At 44.9% G+C, this 25171-nt stretch overlaps 1 protein-coding gene across 1 annotated transcript in view; it reads right to left on the bottom strand.

The window, feature by feature from the left end:
- The window catches only part of DNAH9 (dynein axonemal heavy chain 9), a 1128006-nt gene that overhangs the window by 462175 nt on the left and 640660 nt on the right, over positions 1 to 25171 (bottom strand). Inside the window, exon 48 of the mRNA XM_029600235.1 lies at positions 22825 to 23058. Coding sequence (XP_029456095.1) covers positions 22825 to 23058 — 234 coding nt within the window. The remainder of the gene's footprint in view (positions 1 to 22824; positions 23059 to 25171) is intronic.

The raw sequence follows: 25171 nt of genomic DNA, 5'->3' as shown, positions 1-25171 counted from the left end.
CCTGGGACTTCATACGACAATCCCTTGCACCGGCTACGTGGAGATCCTATCTGGCAGGCAGAGGAGTGGTGGCTCGTTTTTTGCAGGCTTTGGGGTGGGATGGAGGGGCGGTGCATGAAGGGTATGTGATACAGTTTATTTTGTGGGCTAAGGGGGCGGGTTACTCGTTAGGGTCAGTTCAGTGCCAATTAGCAGGTTTCACATTTTTTCAGAAGCTGGGGGGTTGGGGTGACCCGATTAGTAGTTTTTTGATCAGCTGAGTTTTGAAGGGCTGGAGCAGAGGGTATGCAGAGCAAGGAGATAAGCGGAAGTCAATACGGTACCCAGACTTATTTATTTGAGTGTTTTTGTATACCGGGATATGTTGGGAACATCATCTCGGTTCACAGATAACTAAAAATAGCAACAAGCTTTACAGAGAACAAGGAACAAAGTGAAGGTTAATAAAGGTAACAATGAGAAATTCGAACAGGTAACACAACAGGTTTTGTAGCGAGCTATTGAAAATAGCTACTTGGTGAAAATAGCGGAACAGCTGGAGGTGGTGTGTCGGTCCAGGTACGAGGTTTTGTTGTTTAGGGCGGCTTTCTCGTTTGCCTTTTTTGGAGCCTTGAGGGTCAGTGAATTGGTTGCCAGATCCAAGATGTGCGGTGTAGGGGTTTGGTTTGAGGGCTCAAGATGTTTGGGTTTATGAACATCGCATCACATTGCGCATTAAGATATCCAAGATGGATCAACAAGGAAAGGGGTTTTGGATTTCCTTGGTACGGGCATGTGATGAGTTGGTGTGTCCAGTGCGGAGTGCGCAACCAAAAAGGAACCCCCCCCCCCCGGCCAGCAACGGGGGGGGGGGGGGTTCCTTTTTGGTTCATGAGGATGGTTTTCCGTTAACCATTTTCCAGTTTTCACGCATGTTACAATGGATGGTAGAAGGGTTGGAGTGGGAGGCAGGGAGATACTAGACGCATTCATTTAGGATAGGGGTGGCAACTATGGCAGCCGAGCTGGGGTGGCTGGCTTGCCGGATTCAAACACTCGGACGTTGGAAGTCGGCGGTTTTCCGGTCCTACGTGTGCAAGTAAGGTGTAATGCGGGGCAAGCAGCGGGCCATTACCATTTAGCTAATACAGTTCTTTGCTTTGCAGACATTGACGGGGTGGCACCTATGCGAGAATGTGCTTGGGTCGTGGGCCATTCTTTTGTACATCGCGCTCAACGGAGGGCAGCAAAGAGGCCGTATGGAGAAAACTTGAACCTGAATACTGATCAGTGGATTTTGCGCTGGTTTGGCAAAGGGGGCATGCGGTGGGGGGAGTTGCTTTCTTTCCTACAGGGGAAGGTTCGAATATGGGGTGCACCACGTTTACTGATCATATATTTGGGGGGAAATGACATTGGCGAGATGTCCTGCCATGAATTGGTGGCAATTATGCGCAAAGATTTGGCACGGATTATGATCAGCATGCCGAATACAAAAGTGGGGTGGTCAGATATTATAATTCGGATCAGGTACTGCGCAGAGCCTTTATGGTGCAACGGTGTCAAAAAAGTGAATCAATATTGGGAAATGGTTGGTTCACCAGGGAGGTTTTTGGGTACGGCATGCTTGGTCATGGGAGGTGTTGGGTGGGTTATTTTTAGGTGATGGGGTGCATCTTTCTGACATTGGCATGGATTTATTCAACAATGCCTTGGAGGAAAGATTTGAGCAACAACTGCTTTAGAAAAGGTCCGCAGTGGGGGAACAAAGGCAATCGAGTTGCCTTTGTTTGTGGCAGAAAACCCGAGCCCTAAGTTGTAATGTATTGTATTGTATTGTGAAGGACTTTGGAGGGGGGAAATGCTTGTGTAGTTTGGGGCTGCTACACGGGAAGGTCAAAAGAGCAAGGGAGGGGGGCCGATGCTCAGGCCGCATGCTTACCCTCGCTGGTGCCGAGGCGGGGTAAGAGATGGAGGGGGGTTTGAAGTAGACTTACCATTGGGACGTGGTGGTAAGTGAAGAGGGGCACAATGGAAGAGGGGGTGGGGGATTATGTTTTGGATGTTGTATTAACAAGTTGCGGGCTCGGGTTATGTTGGATAATAAACTGCGGCCTTGTTTTAAAGCCATGTAAGTGTTTGTTCTGTCCCCAGCAGTGGGTACATGTTTGTGTCTGCATATACTGTGCTTAGTGCTGCAACACTTTTTTGTAACCCATGATAAAAACTGGTGAGCCTTGCCTTTAAGGGAGCTTGCCCTTAAGAGAAGTTCCCTTCATCCTTTGCTTCTCCCACTTAGGAAGGGTCTGTATGCCCTCTCAATCTAACTTGAGTCTTCTTAAGTGCCTTATTGGCTCAAGGGACTGCCCTTCATGTCCCCCCCCCCCCCCCGTTTCACATGGATCCTAGGCTTGCTAGCATTGGATCTCGCCCTCTAGCCCCAGCTTGTGGGGACGTTTCCTATAATCACTCTCCAAGACTGTTAGTCAGTCTCAGCCATGCTGCCTCAAAGCTAGAGGTGCCTGCAAACTCTGTGATATGATCAGCTTTTTTACATTCTTTCTTATCGCTTTAATTCTAAAGATTAAATCAGCTTCAGAACCCGTCTTCTCACCCTGCATCCCAAGAAACTCCGTTCTCCCTTCTCCTGCCTATCTCCAGCTACAAAGGTCTTGCCTGGGGCTATACGTTTGGAAGCAACAATTGTAAGTAATGGAAAATTATCTGTACAATAAATAATTTCAAAGTTAAGAGATCTTTGTCCGAAGACTGATTGGGAAGGAAAGTTAGCTGTCTGGATGAGGGAAACTCTGACATTTTCTATTGAGCCAGCACAGTGTTCATGTGGATTTTTGTGCAGGGGAGGGGGCAGTGTGGGGAGCGAGCTGCGGTCTTGCTTCCCTATGTTATAGTTTTCTGGCTAAATGCTGCTAAATTTTAAACCATAAAGTTTTCTTCCCTCTTCTAACTCTGCCCCAGGAATTAAACATAAGAGCATAAAATATGCCATACTAGGTCAGACCAATGGTTAATCAAGTCCAGAATCTTGTTTCCAGCAGTGGCTAATCCAAGTCCAAAGTACCTGGCAAGTACCCAAATATTACTTAGATCCCACGCTACTAATGCCGGCAACAAGCAGTGGTATTCCCTATTGATTAATAGCAGTCTATGGACTTCTCCTCCAGGAACTTATCCAAACCTTTTTTGAACCCAGCTATACTAGCTGCCTTAACCACATCCTGTGGCAACAAATTCCTCCATTACAGTACTTTTACCCACAATATGAGTAATTTTCAGTCAGCCAATTATTTTTACTCATGCAAATTCCTTTGAAAATTTTCCTCCCTATGCCCAGCATAAACTGTAAGATCCTTAAAAACTCTGAGGTCAATATTCAGCATGTTTGTCCAGCCAAGTCTGGCGCACAGATAGACAAATGCAGGACTGCAAGACTGCTCCTGACATAGTCAGATAACTTTTTAGCAGGACAAAAACGTATCCAGTCTTGTCAGTGGAGTACCAAGACAGAGCAACATTATCTGGCTAACCCTTAGATTCGGATTACAAATATCAGGGATTTGGTATATGTATGAGAGAAAGAGAGAGTGTATGTCTCCTGCATTTACATAAGAAAGAGAGGGTTTATGTGTCTGTGAGACTACATGTGTATGAGAGAGACAGAGTATGTGTATGTGCGTGAGCTTGTGTGTGTATGAGCGAGAAAGGGGGAGAGAGGGTGTGTGTTTGTGTGTGAGTGAGCCTGCATGTTTATGAGAAAAAGTTTGTGTGGGAGCCTGCATACCTATGAGAGACAAAGCCTGCACTCTGTATGTGTGTGTGTGTGTGTGTATGTGTATATGACAGAGAGCCTGCATATGTATGAGAGAGCACAAGAAAACCTATGAATGTGTGTATAGTCCACATGTGTATGAGAGTGTCTGTGTCCGCCTGCGTGTAAGTAGAGAAAATCTCTGTATGTTGGTTATCCTGGGTATGTATGAGATAGAGCAAGTGTGTGAGAGAGAGAGAGTCTGTATATATAGGTGAGCTTCCATGTGTATAAGAGAGAGAGAGCATGAGTGTTTATATGAGCCTACATATGTATATGAAAGAGGGACCATGCAAGTGAACATGTGTATGCACACATATGTATGCGTGTCTGTTTGTGTGTGTGAGCCTGCAGTTGTATGAGTGTGTGTGTGTGTGTGAGCCTGCAGTTGTATGAGCACGAGTATGTGTTTGATAGTGGGTGTGCAACAAGAAGTGTATATATGTGAGCCTCTACCTCACACGGACACACGCACATACACATACTCCCTGTCTCTCTCTCACACACACCCACACTCATCTACCTCTACCTCACACATACTCTCTCGGGAGCCAGGACTATCGGAAGGGGTGGGCATTCACCCAGGGTATAAGATTGGGGGGAGGGGGCACTGCTGCATTTCACCAGGGGGTTGTGTGCTAGTGCTGCAAAGTAGTGTCAGCGCCCTTTAGCCTGTATGCAGTTGGTGGCTTAACTGGCTGGTTATCTCATCCAAAAAGGCAACCAATGCCACTCTCCTGCTTCCTGAGGCAATGGGCAGCCCAGCAACAGGCCTGAGGGAAGCAGGATAATAGACAGGAAGGAGGTAGACCGGTGTCAGGATAGGAGATGCTGGGCAGGGAGAGGGGCAGGAAAGGTGTCACTGCAGTACACTAAATATTTTTCTTTACACCAGGTAATTCAAATGTGGTAAGGGACAAAGGTAAGATAGTATCTATTTTTTTTCTTTATAAACCATTCCTGTTTACCTGGCTGAATTATCTGGATTTGACTGCAGCAGCCAGTAGAAAATGAGGGGCACCAGCTAAAAATGTAGAACAGAAAACAAGAAAGCAGGAAAATAGGTGATCAGGAAGGGGAGAAAAGGGGAAGGTGCCAGCCAGGAGCAGCCAGAAGTGAAACAAGCAGCCAGGCAGAATGAGCCCTGAGAGAGGGAGGAAGGTATATCCTACAGTGAATAGCAAGCAGGCAGCTACCAGCAGAAGAAATCTGTAGACAGCAATGACATGGGAAGAAGAGGCTGCAGTACTGATGGGCTTGGCCATGACCTGAGTTATGGGTGTAGAAGAGGCAGCTGTGGTGTGAGTGATGCAAGTCCTGGCCATAAAAAGGCAACAGCAGTGGTGGAACAGCATGACTGACTGAACAAGCTGTAGGAGTAAAATCAGTGGAAGTTAGCTGCGGCTTAAACACCGATATGCAGGCACAGTTTCTACAAGCAACTCCTTGTTCCTCGTCCTCCTCCTATGGCTGCATCAGCTTCCTGATACAAAGACCAGGCATCTGATTAGAGGAAGGGCAGACACCAGAATCATGCATGCCATTCTCTGATTGGATGATGTGCAATGCAGCCAGTATAGTTCTGATGCTATCTCAGTGACTTGCATGCATGCAATTTTGACCAGATATTACTGTGTCCGGTTACCTCTGCAACCAGATATTGTACAATTAGCATAAAAACTGGACTATCTGGTCCAAAACCAGGTAATTGGTCACCCTAAGCATCAGTGGCTGGGCAGAGTGAGGGTATGGAGATGAAAGAGAAGTTGGGCAGAGTGTAGAAAGACAGGCTGGAAATGAAGGGGTCTGAACGCTTCAACCTGACAAAGGACTTCATGTACCAGAATTCCCTGCTTCATGACGGGTTTACTTACAGTCTGCAATACAGCTGTAATTAGGACATTGAGAAACTCTCTGTCAGCACATTGCACATTTTCATTTTTTGGCTTCGCTGTTCTTATTCTCTGATAAGCTTTCACTGCTGTAACCTAGATTAGAACAATGGATGTATTATGTGAAGGGCTGTATTACTGCAGACTCGCAAATTCCTTTCCAGAACTGCAAGTCCCAGCAGCCTCTCCTGCAGAACATGGGAGAAGTTTCACGAAAGTTCCAGGGTGTCTAGGGAGGGGGTCAGTAGCCCCTTCAGCCGGAATATGCTCGCTCAGCAATGCTTAGAACGCATGTGTAAAAGATAAGAACTGTAAAGTGCATAAGAGTCTGCTCCTGGAGGGGAGGGGCATGCAGTTGTACTAAGCCTTTGTCTTAGCTGCATCTTGCTGGCAATAAAAGTCTATCTTTACGGATCAGTTGTCTGGACCTCCTTACTGACTAAAAAGAGACGGTTACATTTGGCGAGCCTCAGCCAGGAGGTACCGGGGATGCTATTTTAGCCCCCCAGTTGGTCCAGGGGATTTTGTGGCGGAGTGATCCCCCAGACTTGCCTGGTGAGTGGCCACCGCTGAGTTCAGTGATCAGGTATCCGAGGGGGTCATTCCACGGAGATCCTCTGAGACCTTTGGGCTGGTGATCTGGGAAGAAGGCTTTCGTGACGATCGGAAGAACCCTGCAGGCGAGTATTATGGGAATGATGGGAAAAGTGAAGAATAGCTAAAAGAGTAGCAAATAACCGGTCCATCCGTGAGGGGACCGAGGGGGCTTTGATCACACCCCAAGCGGTGGTTTGGTAGGAATTGCATTCCGAAAGCCACGCGCATAAAAAGAGGAAAAAGAAGTAACGCATACGATAGTGGGAATAGGTTTCTTGTTGTGTGAAAGTGACCCTTTTGTGTCTGACGGATACGGACCCCTTACCTATCCGTCTTCCCTTCCCTCCTTTGTCTGTGACTCTATCCTAATGGGAGGGGGCGGTTCTACTCCATTAAAAGTCATGACGGAACACTATAAGGAAGTGTTCGATAGACATAAATGTACAAAGCCCGGAATGATTCAACGATGCACCCATAGGTGGCCCAGTTTGTGTGTAAACTGGCCTCCGGTAGGGACTTTCGATTTCCAAACGGCCACAAGGGTCCAGAATATAGTTATACGAGAAGGGAATCCGGGTTGCCCTGAGGATTAACCGTACATAACTGCTTGGATTGCAGTTATTGAAAATCCTCCGTCGTGGGCAAAAAAGCTAGTAGAGGGAGCCGCCCTCGTAATGGTAACTCAAGTACGCAAAATGGGGAACCGGAAGTCCCCAGTGTCTGTCTGTCTGTAAGGTACTTGTAAAAAAAAAAAAAAAAATTCTACTGTGTTTGATCTACTCTGGTGATGCAGACTATTTTTACTTAAGGAAAATTTATTAAAAGTGATTGTGAATTACTTATCTGTATATGTGTGCTGAACAACGGCAGTTAGCTGCTGCTGCTGGGAGCTTGACAGTTAACTAATTTGGCTGGGCAGAGACTGCTTCTCAGCGGGACAGTTTAACCCCTATAACATTTCTCTGGTACGTTTGGGTTTTCAAATTATTAATTAAGGATTGTAATGTATGTAACTGCTATCTGTGAATTGCAAGCACATGTACCAGGGATTTTTTTAATTGTTTTAAACCCTAATAAGAAGAGTTTTGGTTTACAGATGCTGCACAAGACTACTATACAACAAATTAATTTACAGTGTTAAGTTAAAATACTGATTTGATTGCTGAAGAATGCATTTACTGATGTTGAAGTTTAGAACTTGATGGCAGTTAAGGGTTAACGGCAGAGATAATTACAGGAGAGGAGGGAATCGAGCCAGAGAGAGAAGAGAAAGAAAAAAAAAAAAAAAAAAAAAAAAAAAAGGACATTGGGCTAGCCTGGGTGAATGAAGACAAAGAGAGAGAAAAATTGTTTCGTTTGTTTTAACAGAACATTATTGAAAGTTAGTTGATGGTGTGCGTATGTGAATAAAGATAGAATTGTGGCTGTTTCACAGAAGTTGAAGTTTTTGTAGCTCAGAGTTTCTGCTGATTAAATTTATTCTCCAAGGTCCTTGCTAAAACTGTCTGTAATCTGACAAAGGATTGCTACTTGCAAAGAAATACCAGAACCAAGGGTCCCTTACAAATCATTTAGTGCCTTATGATGCAGGCTATTTTTAAGACATTTTATAGCAGCAAATTAATTGTTACAGTACAAAGTGGAATGGTGGTGCGTCCCACTGCGCGTCAGTACGTAGTGCGTAGGCATTCAATATGGCTGTGCGTTTCATGCTGGCATTGCTAATCAGAAGTTTTAGTTTTCTCATATCTTCTATCCCAGTGTCCTCCCTATGCTTATCTTTCTATTCTCTAATACCATGTTAATTATTGTTCTTACTTGTCTCCTATATATTATCTGTTATTTAAAAGTTACATTGGAACGCATGATAAAGTATGAACTCTCTTTTGCTGACGCAGTTTATTTTGAAGCTGTCTCCGGGAAATTTAGAGAAATGATTAAAAAAAAAACCAGAGAAAACAAAGACTTAATATTAAAAATTTTGATTCAGTGGCAGGCGCAAGATAAGGATTATTGGAAGTTGTGGGCAAGAGAAGGGGCCACTATGCAAGATTAGGAACAAGAGCAAATATGAGTCGACCCAAATGATAAAGTGGTGGCCCCCCCCCCCACATATATATATATATATTGCAATTATGTTCTTTTACCACTGGTGGGGGCTGGGCTCTGGCTATTACCATATGCTCTTAGTGGTTGCAATGTAATTGGTACAAGGCTTCCAAGGGTTTGATCATCACTCCTGCACACCTAAAGCCTGCAGATCCAGGTTGACTTTATTGAATTAACCCAATGCCAAACTTACAAGTAAGAAGGAAGCAATGTTTTGCAGCTTCTCAGCCTCGTCAGAACTGACTTGCCTCCAGGCGCAGGTCACCTATTCAATTTCCAGATGGACAGTGATCTTTTCATCGTATTTTGAGATGTATGGGAACAGGGATCAGGAAGAGAAGAAAAGGGCCCGTCCCTGCAACCAGGAACTTAATAATAGAGACCCGACATCCGAAAGAAGCTGCAGAAGGCCGAAGGCTTTGAGGGCATGAGCCTCAGCCAGTTAAAAGCTATAGCAGACCAAGTATGTGGAAATAGAGAAGTGGAAGAGAAAAGAGAGAAGCAAGTAGAGACATGAAGGAGAAAGTGACTGTTAGCCGCCGCTCTCGAGGACACGCGGACGGGAAGGAGCCAAGACAATGGCAGACCGCGAAGAGGAGGGGGAACAAGACCCCCCTTTGGGAAAGAATCAGTGTGCGTACTGCAAAAATGAAGGCCATTGGAAGAGAGACTGTGAAGAATGGCAAAAGAAATACGGGAGCCCTGCAGTGAATACTAACGACAAAAATGGACCTGCACCGACACAAAGGGGCCGAGGAGGAAGGAGATCGGACAACCCCCACTGGCAGATGGCGGAGGAGGCGACAAGGAGCATACAGCCTGAAGAGACCGGGAGGGAAGAATCCCCACTGACCCTCTGGTGGAGATCCACGAGGTAACACAACAAAAATCAGGGGCCTGTTGGACTCAGAGGCCAACGATCTGTCATGACTGCACCAATCGGCCCCCCCGACGAAAGAGACTGTTTCTATAGTGGGTGCCTCAGGTTAGGTACTCACTGCCCCTCTGCAGAAAGAATGAACTATACAAGTAGGCGGGACCATGGTATCCCTTATCGGATGGAACCTGCTGTGTAAGCCTCAGACCACATTGAGATTTCAACCAACAGGGGAAGTTAAAGCCTCCTTCGGGGACCATCCAGTGATACTCATCTGTCCCCTCCAAGAAGAATGGAGACTACATCTTCCCATAGTCGAACGAACCATCGAACATCGATATGAAAACAACACCCCCCTCAACGAAAAACGAAGACAACTGATGGATAGTGTACCCCAAGTATGGTCCGAACAGAACCCGGGTGGAATAGCTATCGACGCTACCCCCATATGGATAGAGATGAAACAGAATGCACAGGTGATTAATCAACCTCAATACCCCATTCCATATATGGCCAGACAAGGAATCCAGATACACCTGCAAAGACTGTATGATTTGGGCATTCTTCGGCGAATCCGATCTGCTTGGAACACCCCTTTGTTGCCAGTAAAGAAGCCTGGATCTAATGACTATCGACCAGTACAAGACTTAAGAAAAGTGAATAGTCAAGTAGAAGATCTAGTAGCCCTCGTGCCAAATCCATATTCAATCCTTGCCCAAGTCTCTCCTGCATCGAAGTGGTACAGTGTCATTGATCTCAAAGATGCCTTCTTCTCCGTCCTGGTGGCGGAGGAATGTCAAAAGATTGTTGCTTTCACATGGGAAAATGCAGATACTGGAGTAAAGCAGCAGTACACATGGACTAGGTTGCCTAAAGGGTTTAGGCACTCACCTACGCTGTTCGGTGAGCAACTGGCAAAAGACTTAAAGATGTATCAAGTAAAGTATGGGCCAGTCATACAATACGTGGATGACCTTCTGTTGTTTCGAGAGACGTACCTCGAATGTGCGGTATCCACTCTTCAGCTGCTAAAGATGTTGTACTCAAAAGGGTATCGTGCAAGTAAAAAGAAAGCTCAAATCTGTGAATTGGAAGTAGAGTATTTAGGCTTCCAAATACGTGGAGGAACCCGATGTCTGGGGATTTCTCGCACCAGTTCTATAAGAGATCAACCTGTACCCACTTGCAAGAAAGAGCTCCGGGCGTTCCTTGGAGCTGCAGGATACTGTAGGCTGTGGATTGCTAACTATGCTGTTATGGCCCAACCCCTATACGACAAGCTGCGGGGTAAAGAGGCAGAATCTCAATCCTTCCAATGGGAAGGAAACGAACTGGCAAGCTTACGTCAACTAAAAGAAGCCTTAATTGAACCACCTGCTTTAGGATTGCCAGATGTAATGAAACCATTCCATCTATTCGTCGATGAAAAGAAAGGAATGGCCATTGGGGTATTGACTCAAACTCTAGAATCATAGGAACGACCTGTTGCATATCTGTCAAAAGGAATGGACAATGTTGCAAAAGGATGGCCAGGTTGTCTTCGAAGCATTGCGGCTGCATGCTTACTAATTCCAGAAGCAGTCAAATTAACTTTTGGTCAAACTCTGAATGTAACAACTCCCCACACCATTCAAGGACTGCTAGAGACCCATGGACCAAAATGGATGACTAATTCACGTCTCGTCAAGTATTAAGCCTTACTATGTGAAACTCCTGAAATTCAAATACAAGACAGCAAAAACTTGAACCCGGCCACTCTTATGCCGGCACCTGAACCAGTTGCCCATGACTGTGAAGAAGTCATGACTACAATACATTCCAGTAGACCAGACCTGAGGGATCAACCCTGGCAAGGAGCTTGGACTTTATTCACTGATGGGAGCAGCCAAATCATTCATGAGATACGTTCTGCTGGATATGCTGTTGTATCTGAAGATGAAATCATTGAGGCTCAACCTCTTCCCCCAGGAACGTCTGCACAAAAAGCTGAACTAATTGCCCTTACTCGAGCTCTGCAGTTGGCAGAAGGAAAAACTGTAAATATCTATACAGACTCTAAATATGCCTTCCTTACAATCCAAGTGCATGGAGCATTATAGAGGGAAAACAATTGAACAATGCATCAGAAGTACGTGAATTACTAGACGCAGTTTGGCTACCTCGCAAGGTGGCTGTAATGCATGGAAAAGCACACACCAGGAAATCAAACCCTATTGTCAAGGAAATCAGAGAGCAGATGAAGCAGCAAAAAGGGGCAACTCGGGAACCCTTCCAAGCAGTATTAATTGCATCGAATCATCAGGCTTCAGGCAGTCCTGGAGCTCATCACCAATGACTGCTTTTGCTCTTAAACTCTGGGCAAAACAAAATACCAAAATTATGACTGCAGTGTACCAGAATAGATTGGTTTTAGATTATCCTCTGGCCCAGGAAGGAGGGTTTGTGGAACATTTAACCTCTCCAATTGTTGTTTACAGGTAGATGACCAAAACAAGGTTATCCAAGACATCACTGATCGCATGGTCAAGATGGCACACGTCCCTGTCCAGCAATGGAATAGTGCTTGGGACTGGACCAATGGATTCCATGGTTGGTTTTCCATGATCGGTGGATTTAAGAGCTTGTTTGTTATCCCAGCCAGTTTAATTCTGTTTTGTTTTTTAGGACCCTGAATTATTCCTTTCTTGCTCAAACCGCCTTCGTCGGGTGATGAAGGACATTGCTGAACGCAAAACAGCCACGCAGCTTCTGTCACTGTACATGTATTCCTCTGAGCCTATAGAACCTGTTTAACCATCCTCATGTTTTATCCTGGGCCATCTTCCCATACATGACAAGTTCGGGCTACAAAGGGGGGTGGAGCCATTAGGGCCCATCCGTCTCAAACCCGTGAAGAAACCATCGGACTGTTTGGGAAATTAGGGCCCCCTGAGAACTCAAATTGCTAATTTTTCTTGTTTCTGTTTCTTTCAGCTCCACAGTTGCGTTGTGATGGTGTGATACTTTTCATAAAGAATGATAAGTATCAAAGGGGGGAATGAAGGGGTCTGAACGCTTCAACCTGACAAAGGACTTCATGTACCAGAATTCCCTGCTTCATGACGGGTTTACTTACAGTCTGCAATACAGCTGTAATTAGGACATTGAGAAACTCTCTGTCAGCACATTGCACATTTTCATTTTTTGGCTTCGCTGTTCTTATTCTCTGATAAGCTTTCACTGCTGTAACCTAGATTAGAACAATGGATGTATTATGTGAAGGGCTGTATTACTGCAGACTCGCAAATTCCTTTCCAGAACTGCAAGTCCCAGCAGCCTCTCCTGCAGAACATGGGAGAAGTTTCACGAAAGTTCCAGGGTGTCTAGGGAGGGGGTCAGTAGCCCCTTCAGCCGGAATATGCTCGCTCAGCAATGCTTAGAACGCATGTGTAAAAGATAAGAACTGTAAAGTGCATAAGAGTCTGCTCCTGGAGGGGAGGGGCATGCAGTTGTACTAAGCCTTTGTCTTAGCTGCATCTTGCTGGCAATAAAAGTCTATCTTTACGGATCAGTTGTCTGGACCTCCTTACTGACTAAAAAGAGACGGTTACAGAAAGATTATGGAGGTAGGGGAGACACAGAGAAACATGATAGCAGAAAAAGACTGTATAACCCATCTAATCTGCCCTTCCGCCCATAGAGAGTGAGTAGGGAGTGGTGGGGACAGAAAAAGACTGGGCAGAGTGTAGCGAGTCAGTGAAAGAGGCTGGGCAGAATGTGGAGACTGGGAGATAGAGGGGACTGAGCAGAGTGTTGGGGGTGGGGAGAAACAAGCTGGGCAGAGTGTAAGGGCTGGGGGAGAGACAGGCTGGACAGAGTGTGGGGGGTTAGGGGAGAGTCAGGCTAGGCAGAGTGTAGAGAGACAAAGAGTGAGAGGGAGGCTGGACAAGAGTGGTAGATGGGGAAGACTGAGAGGCTGGATAGAATGTGAGAAGAGACAATCTGATGGAGATAGGGAACAAAAAACACACAGCGTTAGCCCTTTGGTGGGGGGGGGGACAGGACAATTTCTGCTCTCTTGAAAAGCCTCTTTACTGCTGAGTGTTCTAGTTTTATAATTTTGTATGCATAAGACAGACCACCCCTGGCCTAGCCTGTTATTGTATGGAGCTATATTGTGCCTGATTATTTTCTTGAATGAGTGCAATCTGGGTGGCAGTTCTACTGCTTTAACAATAAAGATGTTTTTCTTGTGGAATAACTTATTACTGTTACATTATATTAGTTATATTGGTTTTACAGGCTCACTGTCATGTGGAATGTATGATAAACCACATTCTTTGCAACTAAAACTCAAAATTGTGTGTGTGTGTGTGTGTGCAGGGTGGGGGGTGAGGGGTGGGTCTAATTCTGAATATTTGCCCTGGGCATAGAAAAAGCTGTTCCCGGCTCTGCCCTGGGCTACAATTGAGGACAATGATCCTGGGAAATTGCAAGGAGTTCCTAAAACTATACCCCGTCTCATTAAAAAAAAACCAAAAACTTGTAGACCTTTAACAAAAAAGAAACCTTTGACATACAATGTAGAGCCAAAAGGAATTAGCCTTCACAAAGGAATCATGTATTACTTTCACTGCTACTGCAGTGGCCTAAGAGGGACTGAGAGATTTAAAACATGTCCCTCAGGGTCAAGGAATGGAGAAACAAATACCCCAGTATTTCGGCAGCCGTGGTGGCCAAAAGATGATTGTGGAAACCAAAAATCCAGCCCCTCAGGGCTATGGAAGAAGGACCAAATTCCCCAGCATTGCAGTAGCTGGAGTGGCCACGGAATCCACAACATGCCCTTTTTGGCTAAGGGATAAAAGCCCCATTGAAAAGAAGTTTTTTGAAGCTGAAAACCCCTTTGCTCCTCCATGCTGGACGATATGTTAACCTGGGCTCCATTCGAAACCAAGGATATTAAGGATCAGAGGCAGATCCAGCAATGGCACCCTGCATAAAAGCGTCGCCTGAATGTGGTTTTTAGCCGGTGATCACCCTGCAGACACATCCCACAATTGCGGTCCTGAACTCCACAGCAATCCTGGCAATATTTACTACTTTCCTCAAACTAGATGCCAAGCACAGAGTGGTTCTGTTCCACCATTATGCTTGCCGCTGAATGACACATGGTCTCCAACAAATTAATAAAGGTACACCTCAGACAGCACCAAATTGCTGACCAGCACATGCCATTTTTACGTAATTTCCAAATGGCCACCAGTGCTCCCAGCCATTACCCACAGTTTGAAAAAAAAAAACCCAACCCTATGCTGCCAGTCGCAGAACCCCCCCCCCCACACACACACACACACACACTGAAAGACTGGGTAGACTTACTCACACGATTCCATCCCCGCAACAGCACTCAGAGCCCTATTACAAAGGCACTGCATTAAGACTGCATACTGTGCAGAGCATGGGTTTGCATTCCCCCATGCCATCGCTCCTCCTCCTCCTCAAGTACTGCCCGCAGTCCAAAATGCCCAAACCAAGTACACATATAGGACTTGTCTTCCGCCCAAACAGATGACAGCCCTTCTCTCCATTTGCCATGAACCTCTGGCTGCTGAATAGCTAGCATTCCCCTTTATAGATTTTTTTTTTTTTACTTTACTGCTGTAGCCAGAAACAGATTCAAGACTTTAAAAGGGAAACAGCAAACATATCCTGAGAGCATGGAAAACAGGAAGGGGAGAAATAGACCCCCTGGAACCTCTTTGTTCCTGGAGTACACCACTGAAGGAGGAAACACAAGGTTTTGAACCTAAATTGGTTTTGAATACTCAGGGAGAGTAGAGCTGAAGGGAGGGGCTAAAGAAGGAACCAAGTACCCACACTGGTAGACCTCTGATCCATGGCAATGCTCCACTGAGGAGGGAGCCTGAAGCTGTCATCTCAGGAGCTGCCAACCACACAGACATCCTCTTCTGTCTAGGGCTCGGGCTCAACTGAGGGAGGGAGAATTCATCTGTCACCTCAGGAGCTACTCATCAGAATTTTTCTATTCACCTGGCCTAACCAGGGCCTTGCTTCAAACACAGGAAGTGTTCTGCTGGAGACAGAGAATACTGACAGGCTGGTGTCAGCGCAGAGGTATTTAAGGAGTGACATCAGTGAGCCTGTTGTTCTCTATCTCCATTTGCTGGTTGGCGTGCATAACCCACTTGCCTGAATTGGTCTAATTGGATGAAGAGGAATACACAGTTTACAAACATTATCGTTCAGAAATCAGCAGACAAGAAATGCTAGCTCAAAAGCTTTGAACCTGTTTTTCCTGTTTGTACTCCAGAACAGTCCAGATGATTGGGTTTATGCATCCCTACCAGCAGATGGAGGCAGAGAACAAAACTCTGAGGCACTACTACATAACCAAGAGTGCCATCTGCAGCCCCTCAGTATTTATCAGACTCCAGCAGATGGTAGAAGTGCAAGCCTGAAGTCTAGAGGTGTTTGGAATAAAGATAAGAGGAGGATTCGGCTCCCCGAGGTTTTAGGTTCCTTCGTGGGCCATCCTGCGGGTGGAGCAAGGTGAGCGGGGGATTGGTAATCCCTGTCAGGACTTGTCCTTTTTTGGCAAGGGGTGGTAGATAGCCAGGGGTTCTGGTTCCCTCTCCCCCTCTGGGCCCTTAGCTCTCTCGGAGATCTGATTTTTAAGCCTATCTCCAAAAGCAGGGGAGTAGTTCTTTCCCCTTGTTTGGTGGTGGCCTTGTTTAAAAAAAAAAAAAAAAGAGAGAGAGAGAGATGAAGCAGGGACATTGGCAGCAGCAGAGGCTCTGTGCAGTGCTGAGGAGTGGGTAAGCATTTGTTTTCCTGCCGAGAGGCAGGCCAGAGGGAGCGGGCCGAATTCCCTGCCTTCATCGGGGTTGGGTGAGAGCTGAATTTAAGCACCAGGACAGCGGTGAGTTTTATTTTTAGGCCTGACCGCATGTGCAGGTCCAACCGTCCTGACATGCTAGCTCCCATGCAGCATGGCAAACTTTTACACAGCTGCAGTCTGAGGCAACCTTGCCTCGATGCGGCCTCATTTTGCTGCAAATGTGCCTCGGGGGGAAGGGGGGGGCGGCAAAAAATTTCAGGTGGCTGGGTCGCCTCCTGAGGCTCCGGTGGGGGAGGTCAGAGGAGCCAGCAGCCATTTTGGCAGCACATGCAGAAGTGCAGGCTGCCATTTCTGAGCCCCTGGATTCCCTTCCCACACTTTTTCCTTTAGGAAAAAACCCTGCTGGTGACAGGGGATGGGATAAGACTCATGAGGGAGCCGATCAGGACTCTTCCTCTTCAGACCCGGAGGCCTTTTCCACAGTTTTGTGCTTCTCCTTCATCAGGCCTATTTAGCCAGGAAGGAGTTAGGGGCAAATAGGAAGTCTCCGACGGTCAAAAAGATTAGAGGGCCTATTGAGTCAGGAGGGACCCTGCGGATGCTGGGACTCGGGCGAACCCTGGAGGGCGATTAGTTGGATAGCCTGGATGATCCTGAACAGCTTCAAGGGGACAGACCTCATGGCGAATCCAGCAAATACAAAAACGGATTGCTTTTTCAGTTGCGGACGTGAGGTCAGATCAGAGAGCATCGATGCTCTCGTGCAACCGTGGCCAACACACATCTTGCTATATGTTTCCTCCATGGCCGCTCGAAGGACGGGTGCTGCAGTGCAATGAGATTCATCCAGGCGGAGTGATTCTGGTGACACCCGAGTGGCCACATCGACCGTGGTTTGTGGACCTTCTGTGTCTGGCACGTTCGCTTGGCTCATCTTACAAGGTTACTTCAACAGGGACCTGTATTTTCAGACTGGGAGGATCACATCTGTCTAGCGGCTTGGCTTTTGATTGGCGGCAGCTCCGTTTGAAGGGATATTTGGAACCGGTGATTGCAACTTTGCTTCAGGCAAGGAGACCTTCCACTTCAATGCTTATGTCAAGGTGTAGAGAGTTTTTGAATCCTGGTGTTTGCTGAATAGAGTGCAGCCCTTAACGTTGGACATCCCGCAGATCTTGGCTTTCCTGCAGAGTGGGTTGTCTAAGGGGTTAGCGTATAATTCCCTTCAGGTCCAGGTAGCAGCTTTGGGTTCCCTGCATGGTAGGATTCAGGGAAGACCACTGGCATCTCATTCGGATGTGGCTCATTTCCTGAAAGGGGCAAAGCATCTGCATCCTCTGGTGCAGCAGATCTGTCCAGCGTGGAATTTGAATTTGGTTCGTCGGGTGCTGTGTGGCCCCCTTTTGAGTCAATGCAGAGAGCATCATTGAAGGATTTAACTCTGAAGACTGTTTTCCTGGTGGCCATCTGTTCGGCTAGCCGAATTTCTGAGCTGCAAGCATTGTTATGTAGGGACCCTTTTCTGCGTTTTTCGGACAATGGTGTTTCTTTATGCATGATTCCTTTCTTTTTACCAAAGGTAGTGTCCTCTTTTCACCTTAATTAGGTGGTTGAGCTTCCGGCTTTTCCAAACTTGACATCCAATTCTTCTATGGCTAGGGAACTTCACTTATTGGATGTGAGTCGTATCCTTTGTGATATCTCAAGGTGACGAATCCCTTTCGGAGATCAGATCATCTGTTTGTCCTGTTCAGTGGAGCAAAGAAGGGAAATGAGGCTTCCAAGGGCACTATTGCTCGCTGGTTAAAAGAGACAATAGCATCAACTTACATCTGTAAGGGCCAGCCGGTGCTGGAGGGGTCTCGAGCGCATTCTACTAGGGTACAGGCAACCTCATGAGTGGAGTGTCAACTGCTTTCTCTGCAGGAGATCTGTCGTGCGACAACGTGGTCTTCTCTTCACACTTTTACCAAACATTACCAACTTAGATGTGCAGGCTCCAGAGGAAGTGATGTTTGGGGAGAGTGTATTGCATGCTGGGTCCCGCCCAGAACAGAGGGGCTTGGGTATCTCCCACTCATCTGGACTAATCCGGGTTACAAACAGGAAAGGATAAATTGGTTCTTACCTGCTAATTTTCATTCCTGAAGTACCACAGATCAGTCCAGAGACCCGTCCCCTTTTGAAGAAAGACTTCCTCGCTTCTGGATATGGCTAAGCTGATTGATCCTATCAAATGCCAGCTCAGAGTAATGAAAACTATACATAGTTTGGTATATGTTTGCGTTAAGTCAAGGGTTCCTAATTTGCAGGGGACTCCAACTTTAAGTCTCTATTCGCCTAAGGTTTATTGGGGTTTTCTAAAGTGGACCTCTTGGCTTGGATACAGGACAATACTGAGGGACTGCAGGTGGTACTCTTGATTATGTAGCAGTGTCTCAGAGTTTTGTTCTCTGCCTTCATCTGCTGGTAGGGATGCATAAACCCACTCATCTGGACTGATCCGTGGTACTTCATTAACGAAAATTGGCAGGTAAGAACCAATTTTCCTGTGGTGCTGACACATACTACAGGGCTTGTTGGCAGCTGCAGGACAGGCACTCACTCTTCACCTAAACTGAGGGAGGCAGGGGAGCAAATGCAAGGGTGTGGCAGAAAAGAGATAGGGGATAAATACTGGGGTGGGAGCTAAAAAGAACTAATAATGGAGTAAAAAGGAGAAAGAGGCAGGGGCAGATTCTAGGTAAAAGATAAATGGAGGATAGGTGGTGACAATGGGGTAAGAAATGTGGCAAAATGTGAAAGGAAGTATTATAGAGATGATATAGATAAGGAATAGGAGAAAGAGGTGGAGGGTTGAGACAAAGTGAAGGAATTCAAGGATTGGAGAGAGGAAAATGAAGTGAAGAGATAGGTGAGAGGTGAAAATGTAGGAAAAGTTAAAGAAGAGTGAAAAGAGAAGAAATGGCACTGAAAGATGAGATGGAAGCTCAGAAGTGAAAGATGGAGAAAGACAGAGCTTGGATCTCTGGTGGCAGCAGCAGTAGGTGGTGGCACCATGGTCAAAAAAGCTCATGGTGATGGGGAGTGGAAGATTCAAACAGCTAAGGATGGAGGATAAGGACAGGAACCCTTCTTCTCTGTCCCCTGACTACTCCACTCACTTGTAAAGGTTATGTGCATAACAGTAGTGCACACTAGCACATGCCCTGCAAAATTTAGAGAGAATTTATCCCCAAGACTCAAACCTGCCCTGAACTTTCTGTGCAACCCTGAGAAAGTCTATGCTTCCAGGACACAGTTAAAAATAATACATTTGTCTTAATCTATCTTTCCTGGTTACAAAAGGTAAAGTTGTTCTGGCTGTAAATAAACACTTACCAGTATCTAAAAGAGAAGGATCTTTATTCAAGAAAATGAAATAATCCAGGAGTGAGATTACCAGCAAGGCAATTCAGGAGCAGCCTCAGATCACATTGATACAGTAAATAGGTCACCACCTCTAAATGTACACACCAATGAGTTTGTGTGTGCATAATAGTTTTCTAATTAGTTGGCATTATAATTTTATCTCATATATGCTAATGGGATTGAATTCTTGTAAGACATGTGATTTCTTGTAATGAGCCAGAAGGCATAAATGAAACTCAGTGTTGAACCTGAACATACGTTTTGACCTTTACATATTTAGTAGTATTTTAACAACCTTGGATATTTTGCAAGTCTGATCAACATGTAATCATGCTTGCCTCATTTTCCTAGCTACAGCATGAACCCTTGAGGATGGTAATTAATAAGCATCATGCAATGCATGAACAGATAAACCTTGCTTTGTGCAGCATACATGTTGCACTTAGCACCTAATCCTCCTGAGCCTCTTCCTTTGAATCCTTTTAGCCTCAATCTTATCTTCAGGCTGAGTAACACAGGTGGAGTATGCACAGAGTACTGGATGTGGTTTACATTGATTCGGGCCGATTCAGTAAAGATCGCAGGAGAACAGGTGCTCCGTGTTGAGCGCCCGCTCTCCCGACACACGCCCAACCACATCTCCTGGGCGCGCAATCCTATATTTAAATGAGGGGTCATGCTAAAAGGAGGAGCTAGGGGCGATTATGCGCCCCTAATGCCTCCTTGGCCCAGGAGAGGTGGCTGTCAGCGGGTTCAGGAAACCAACGCTCAATTTTACGAGCGTTGGTTTTCCGAACCCGCTGACTGTATCGGTTAGGAAAATGGATGCCAGTAAAATTGAGTGTCTGTTCTCCTAACCGGACTGGCCGGCACAGTATTTTCTGCTTATCTGTACATTTTTCCGGGTTGCTCATAAATTAATGCCTGCCCTTGGACAGGCGTTAATTTATGAGCGTAAAATGTGCAGATTGGCCGCACATTTTGTTTTTTTTTTAATCGGGGTGACTGACTAATAGCCTCATCAACATGCATTTGGATGTGATGAGTGCTATTAGTTTTCAGGGGGTTTGGCTGTGCGATTTTGAGACGATAAACCCCTTACTGTATAAGGGGTAATAGACACCCATCGAAAACACATGGCCAAACCCGTTAAACAGTGCACGCGGCCAAGCACACTTTACAGAATCGGCCTGAGTGTTGGGAGCAGTACAGTGGAGGCAATCAAGGTAAGTAACAAAGTCAGCTGCCCACACCGCACTGACTTCTCCTGCACTTGTATATAGAGAGAGACAATCCATCGTGATGGGTTTGTTTGTGTCTCTGTCTCCTTTCTCCATTTGCTTTAAAATTTGGAAGATACTCATGGGGCTTTCAGTGCTTCCCTAGCTCTTTCTTTTGGCTCTGGGTCCTCTCCATATCTGCACCACTTGCTCTGTGAAAGATGGTGTGCCACACAACATTTCTGTTAAGGTAGGTGTGTCTTGGGCTTGAAAAAAATTGGGAAACATTGCCCTTGTATATAACTATATATCTTATTACCCAGGTTGCAATATGTTTCCCTAAAACTTCAAGATAATCTATGTCCTTTAATCTGGTATCATTTATCTAAAGCAGATTTCACATGTAAGGAACCAATGATTTCCTTACCAGAAGGAATGCACTAACTAGCTGGGGAGGTTCAGAGTAAACTGGGGCTTGTATTTTGCTTCTCCTTTGGGAGACTGAGATAGTGTAGCCTTAGCCTTTTTCACCACTAGGCACCATAAGGTTGTGGAAGTTTTGGTTAGATTTCCTGGAGATAGGAGCTCTCTGCTTCTGTCTCTTAAATTTTGCAATTTAAGGAATGAGAGAAGCTAGTAGGTTTTTCCCTTAAGGCTTGCTGGACAGACAGACTTATTTTAAGCTGGGTTTACTTTTTTTTCAAAATTTTAAGAATTTCCCTGTGAGAGCCTTGGTACCTTTTCGTATAGGATTGGGGCATCCCTGAGCAAAGTTAGATCAAGGAGTAGGGAAGACTCTGGCAATGTTCTATTACTCCTCTAAGATATAAGATCTGTCGGTGCAGAGGAATTTTGACCTTCAGTTGTTTTTCTATCAGTAACTATCTACTTATTTTGAGCCAAGGAAGTTTTTTTCCACCCTTCCTGTCTCTTGTTTATTTTCCCTATATTTTAAGTAAGAAACTCTTTTTTTCCCCATCTGGAATTGAGTGGCCTTGGTACCAGGGAATCAGTTTCCATTGGAAAGAGGTGTCTTTCACCTAGGAAGAGCCTGAGGAGTGAAGTTTTCATCAGAGGAGAAATGGATTCTATCCATTACCAAAGGGAAAGTGTTGAAGGTATTTAGGAATTGTGTTTGCTGCTGATTCAAGTGTGCTGCATTTGAGAGGAGAGTTTCCACTGGTACTGTCAAGGAGATTTAAAATAATTAAGGAGGCTTCAGGAAAAGTATAAGAATTAGGACTTACGTTCTGATAAATTATTGGGACTTTAGTCTAACTATTCTACAGTGGGGAGAAGCTGTGTGATAAATTTGGGAGTAGAAGGAGGATTGAACTATTTTAATCTGAATGATTGGCAAGAGAAGGAGATCAAGTGTCAAGGAATTAGCTTCCAGAGAGAATCAGACACTTTACTAGAACAATGAAGCCACAAATGTATTAATCTTCTACCTATTTCTGCTTTGGTTTTATTTGAAATCCAAGTTAAGTGCTGTAAATATTCTTCAGTCATTTAATCAACTATCAGTAAAGTTAGAAACCACATTGCTTCTCAGTGTGATTTTTGGATGCAAAAGACTGACTTACCAATGCTGTTTCCAGAGAAGGAAAAAGGGGCTTGTATTGCATTTAATGCAAAAGGGCCTTGAAACCATGCTTCCCCCTACAGGGAGCCCTGGAATTCAGATGTGCAAAGCTATCCATAAAGAACTGGTTGCAGCTATAATCCATCTCTCTTTCTATTTGCCCCAGGATTCAGGCTATGGGAGCCATCCCGCCCACACAAATTCTAAGGTCTTTCTCTTACTGCATTAACTGTTGCCTTCTCTTCCTGTATCAACCCTGAAACCATCACTCCATTCCCAGGCAAACTTCACACTGCCTTTGTATAGGCCGTATGCAATTCTGAAGGGCATACCTTTGAATGAATATAGACGGGGGCACTGTACACATCTAAAAAGACTCAACAGAGCAGTGCTGAGGGTAAAATAGAGTACAACAGCAGACAAAGATTGCCAAGGCTTGACTAGTCTGCCCCTTCCCCTTGGTCACTAGAAGAGTTGCTCTGACCTGTGCAGATGTGCTATTCAATTTCTGTAGTCCATTCTCCAGACGCTCCATCTTGGCTGTCAGCTCCTTCCCTTTCTTCTGCAGAAGGGTCTGGTAAAGTTTGATCTGCTCCAGGAAGGACTTAGGTGTAGTGTAATTATAGCGCCGCTCATTACTCAGGTATGTCCGTGATATCTCATTGACACTTGTGTGGACGTAAGCCATGAACTTGCTTATAGACTCTTTAATGGAAGACTAGAGCAGATAGCAAGAAAAAAATATTAAGCTAGTATGAGTAGAAAATGTGTTATTCACACCATACAGTAAGCACTGAATCTCGGGGGGGGGGGGGGGGGGGGGGGGAGATAACTGAATTAGTCCATCATCATTTCTGGTGACCCAGATTCAAATCCTGCATAAACCCAAAGTGAAATGAGTTTTTTTTGGGACTTAGTTCAGGACCATAGATGACATTTGACTGCTTTACTACAACAAGCTACAGGATTTATGGTAATTAGCAATCACTGTTAGAGAAAAATGCTCAGCAGCTACCATGCAAGCACCATGGGAAGCGGCTTAGCTGCATTAGTAGAGTTATATGAAGTCTATTCCATTGACAGGCTGTCTGCAAAAAATAAACCATTGCTGTCTCTGCTACAACTCATGTTGTAAACAGCTCATTACATTTTACAAACTGTTTTCCAAGAACTATTCTCATTGAATCTCATGCGTCCAGCAACTTCCCCCATCCCTGCTTTGCTATTCTAAATATAATAAGTTACAGATACACTGATTCTTTCGGATGATTATATGTTTATGATTCTTCTGTCAGTTTTTCGAAGTGGCAGACTCAAGTGTATACATTAAACCTACCACCTGTGTCTACTAGCTGCTAAACTACTGTTGTCTTCCAGCTCACTGTTATTTGAATCTCACAAAGAGGCTTCTCTTATTTTACAGTCCTCAGTTAGAAGCTTAGTCTGAAAGGGATTTCTTTCCTAGCATAATCACTATTTTGCAGTGCTGCTTTGTGTTGTTGCGATTGTCTAAGCATGTTTGGTCCCATTTCTAACAGAACTTCTATCTTCTCCAAGGCACTGATGCTAATTCACTGCCACCATGACTACCAATGTGTTTGAGGAGTTTGTACTATGTGAAGATATTTGTTGACACAGGCATTTCTCTCTCTAGGAGCAGCCTAGAGCAGGGGTATGCAACTCCAGCTCTGGAGTTTTTATTCATTTATAATCCAATCGTAATCAAGCTCTCAGTGGAGTAAAATAAGAAAAACCTTAACCATTAGGCAGTGCAACAAACAGATCTGATTTTCAGGATAACCACAATGAATATGCATGATATATATTTGCATGTACTATCTCCACTGTATGCAAATATATTTCATGCATATTCAATGTGGATGGCCTAAAAACCAGACCAGCGTTGCCTACCCCAGCCTAGAGGAATCAGTAGTTCCTAAACTAGTAATATTCATTTCCTGTCCATGAGGGCAACAAATACATCGGGTTTCAGCACATTCCTAATGAATATGCAAGGTATAGATTTGCATGCACATTCCTCAATTGTTTGCAAACCTCTCTCATGCATATTCATTAGGGATATCCTGAAAACCTGATCATTTATTGTCCTCTAGGATTGGAAGTGAACTGAACACCATTACCCTAAGCATCGCAAACCATTGCTTTCCTCAACAAGTCAGGAGGGAAGGTGCTAGATTAGGGAGCAGAATGACTTCAGCAACAATCCAGCCAAGGAAAAGGCAGCAATGCAAATATTGGAACTACCATAGAACACCAATACATTTCCTACTGGGAGGTGCAGATTAGAAAACATAACAACTGATCCTTACACAGAAACTACATGCTAGCAGAATATCTTACCTTGATCATACATGCAAAACACAGATCGTCACCCATTACAGAATAAGTGACCACATATTAGAAAAAGCAATATGCAGACAAAAATTGAACTGGAAATCCCAAGAAGCCAGGCTATATACAATGCAACATTGGAGAAACAGAAATGGAAACATTTTCTCCTATACAGTGCAAAACACACATGCTCATTTCTCAATGCTGACAGAGAAAATTTAAGACTTTCCACAAAATAATGAGCAGGAAAAACTCTGTATAATCCTGGAAGGAAACAGGAGAAACAGCAGCGGTAAGCAGCAAATTATGTTGTATCCTGTCAGCAGGCCAGAAATATAATCTGACCAGGACAATATAGACCAGCACTAAAACTTCAGAACTGTCCTCTCTGTACCTTGTAATTTTATCCTACAGTTATTTTGTAAATCTTTAAAAAAAAAATTTTTTTTAGCTACTTTAGGGTAATTTTACAACTGCTC

This window comes from Rhinatrema bivittatum, chromosome 4 (genome assembly GCF_901001135.1).
Source record: "Rhinatrema bivittatum chromosome 4, aRhiBiv1.1, whole genome shotgun sequence".
NCBI lineage: Eukaryota > Metazoa > Chordata > Amphibia > Gymnophiona > Rhinatrematidae > Rhinatrema > Rhinatrema bivittatum.
Note: the sequence above shows the minus strand (reverse complement) of the source record. Positions and strands in the feature narration are given on the sequence as shown.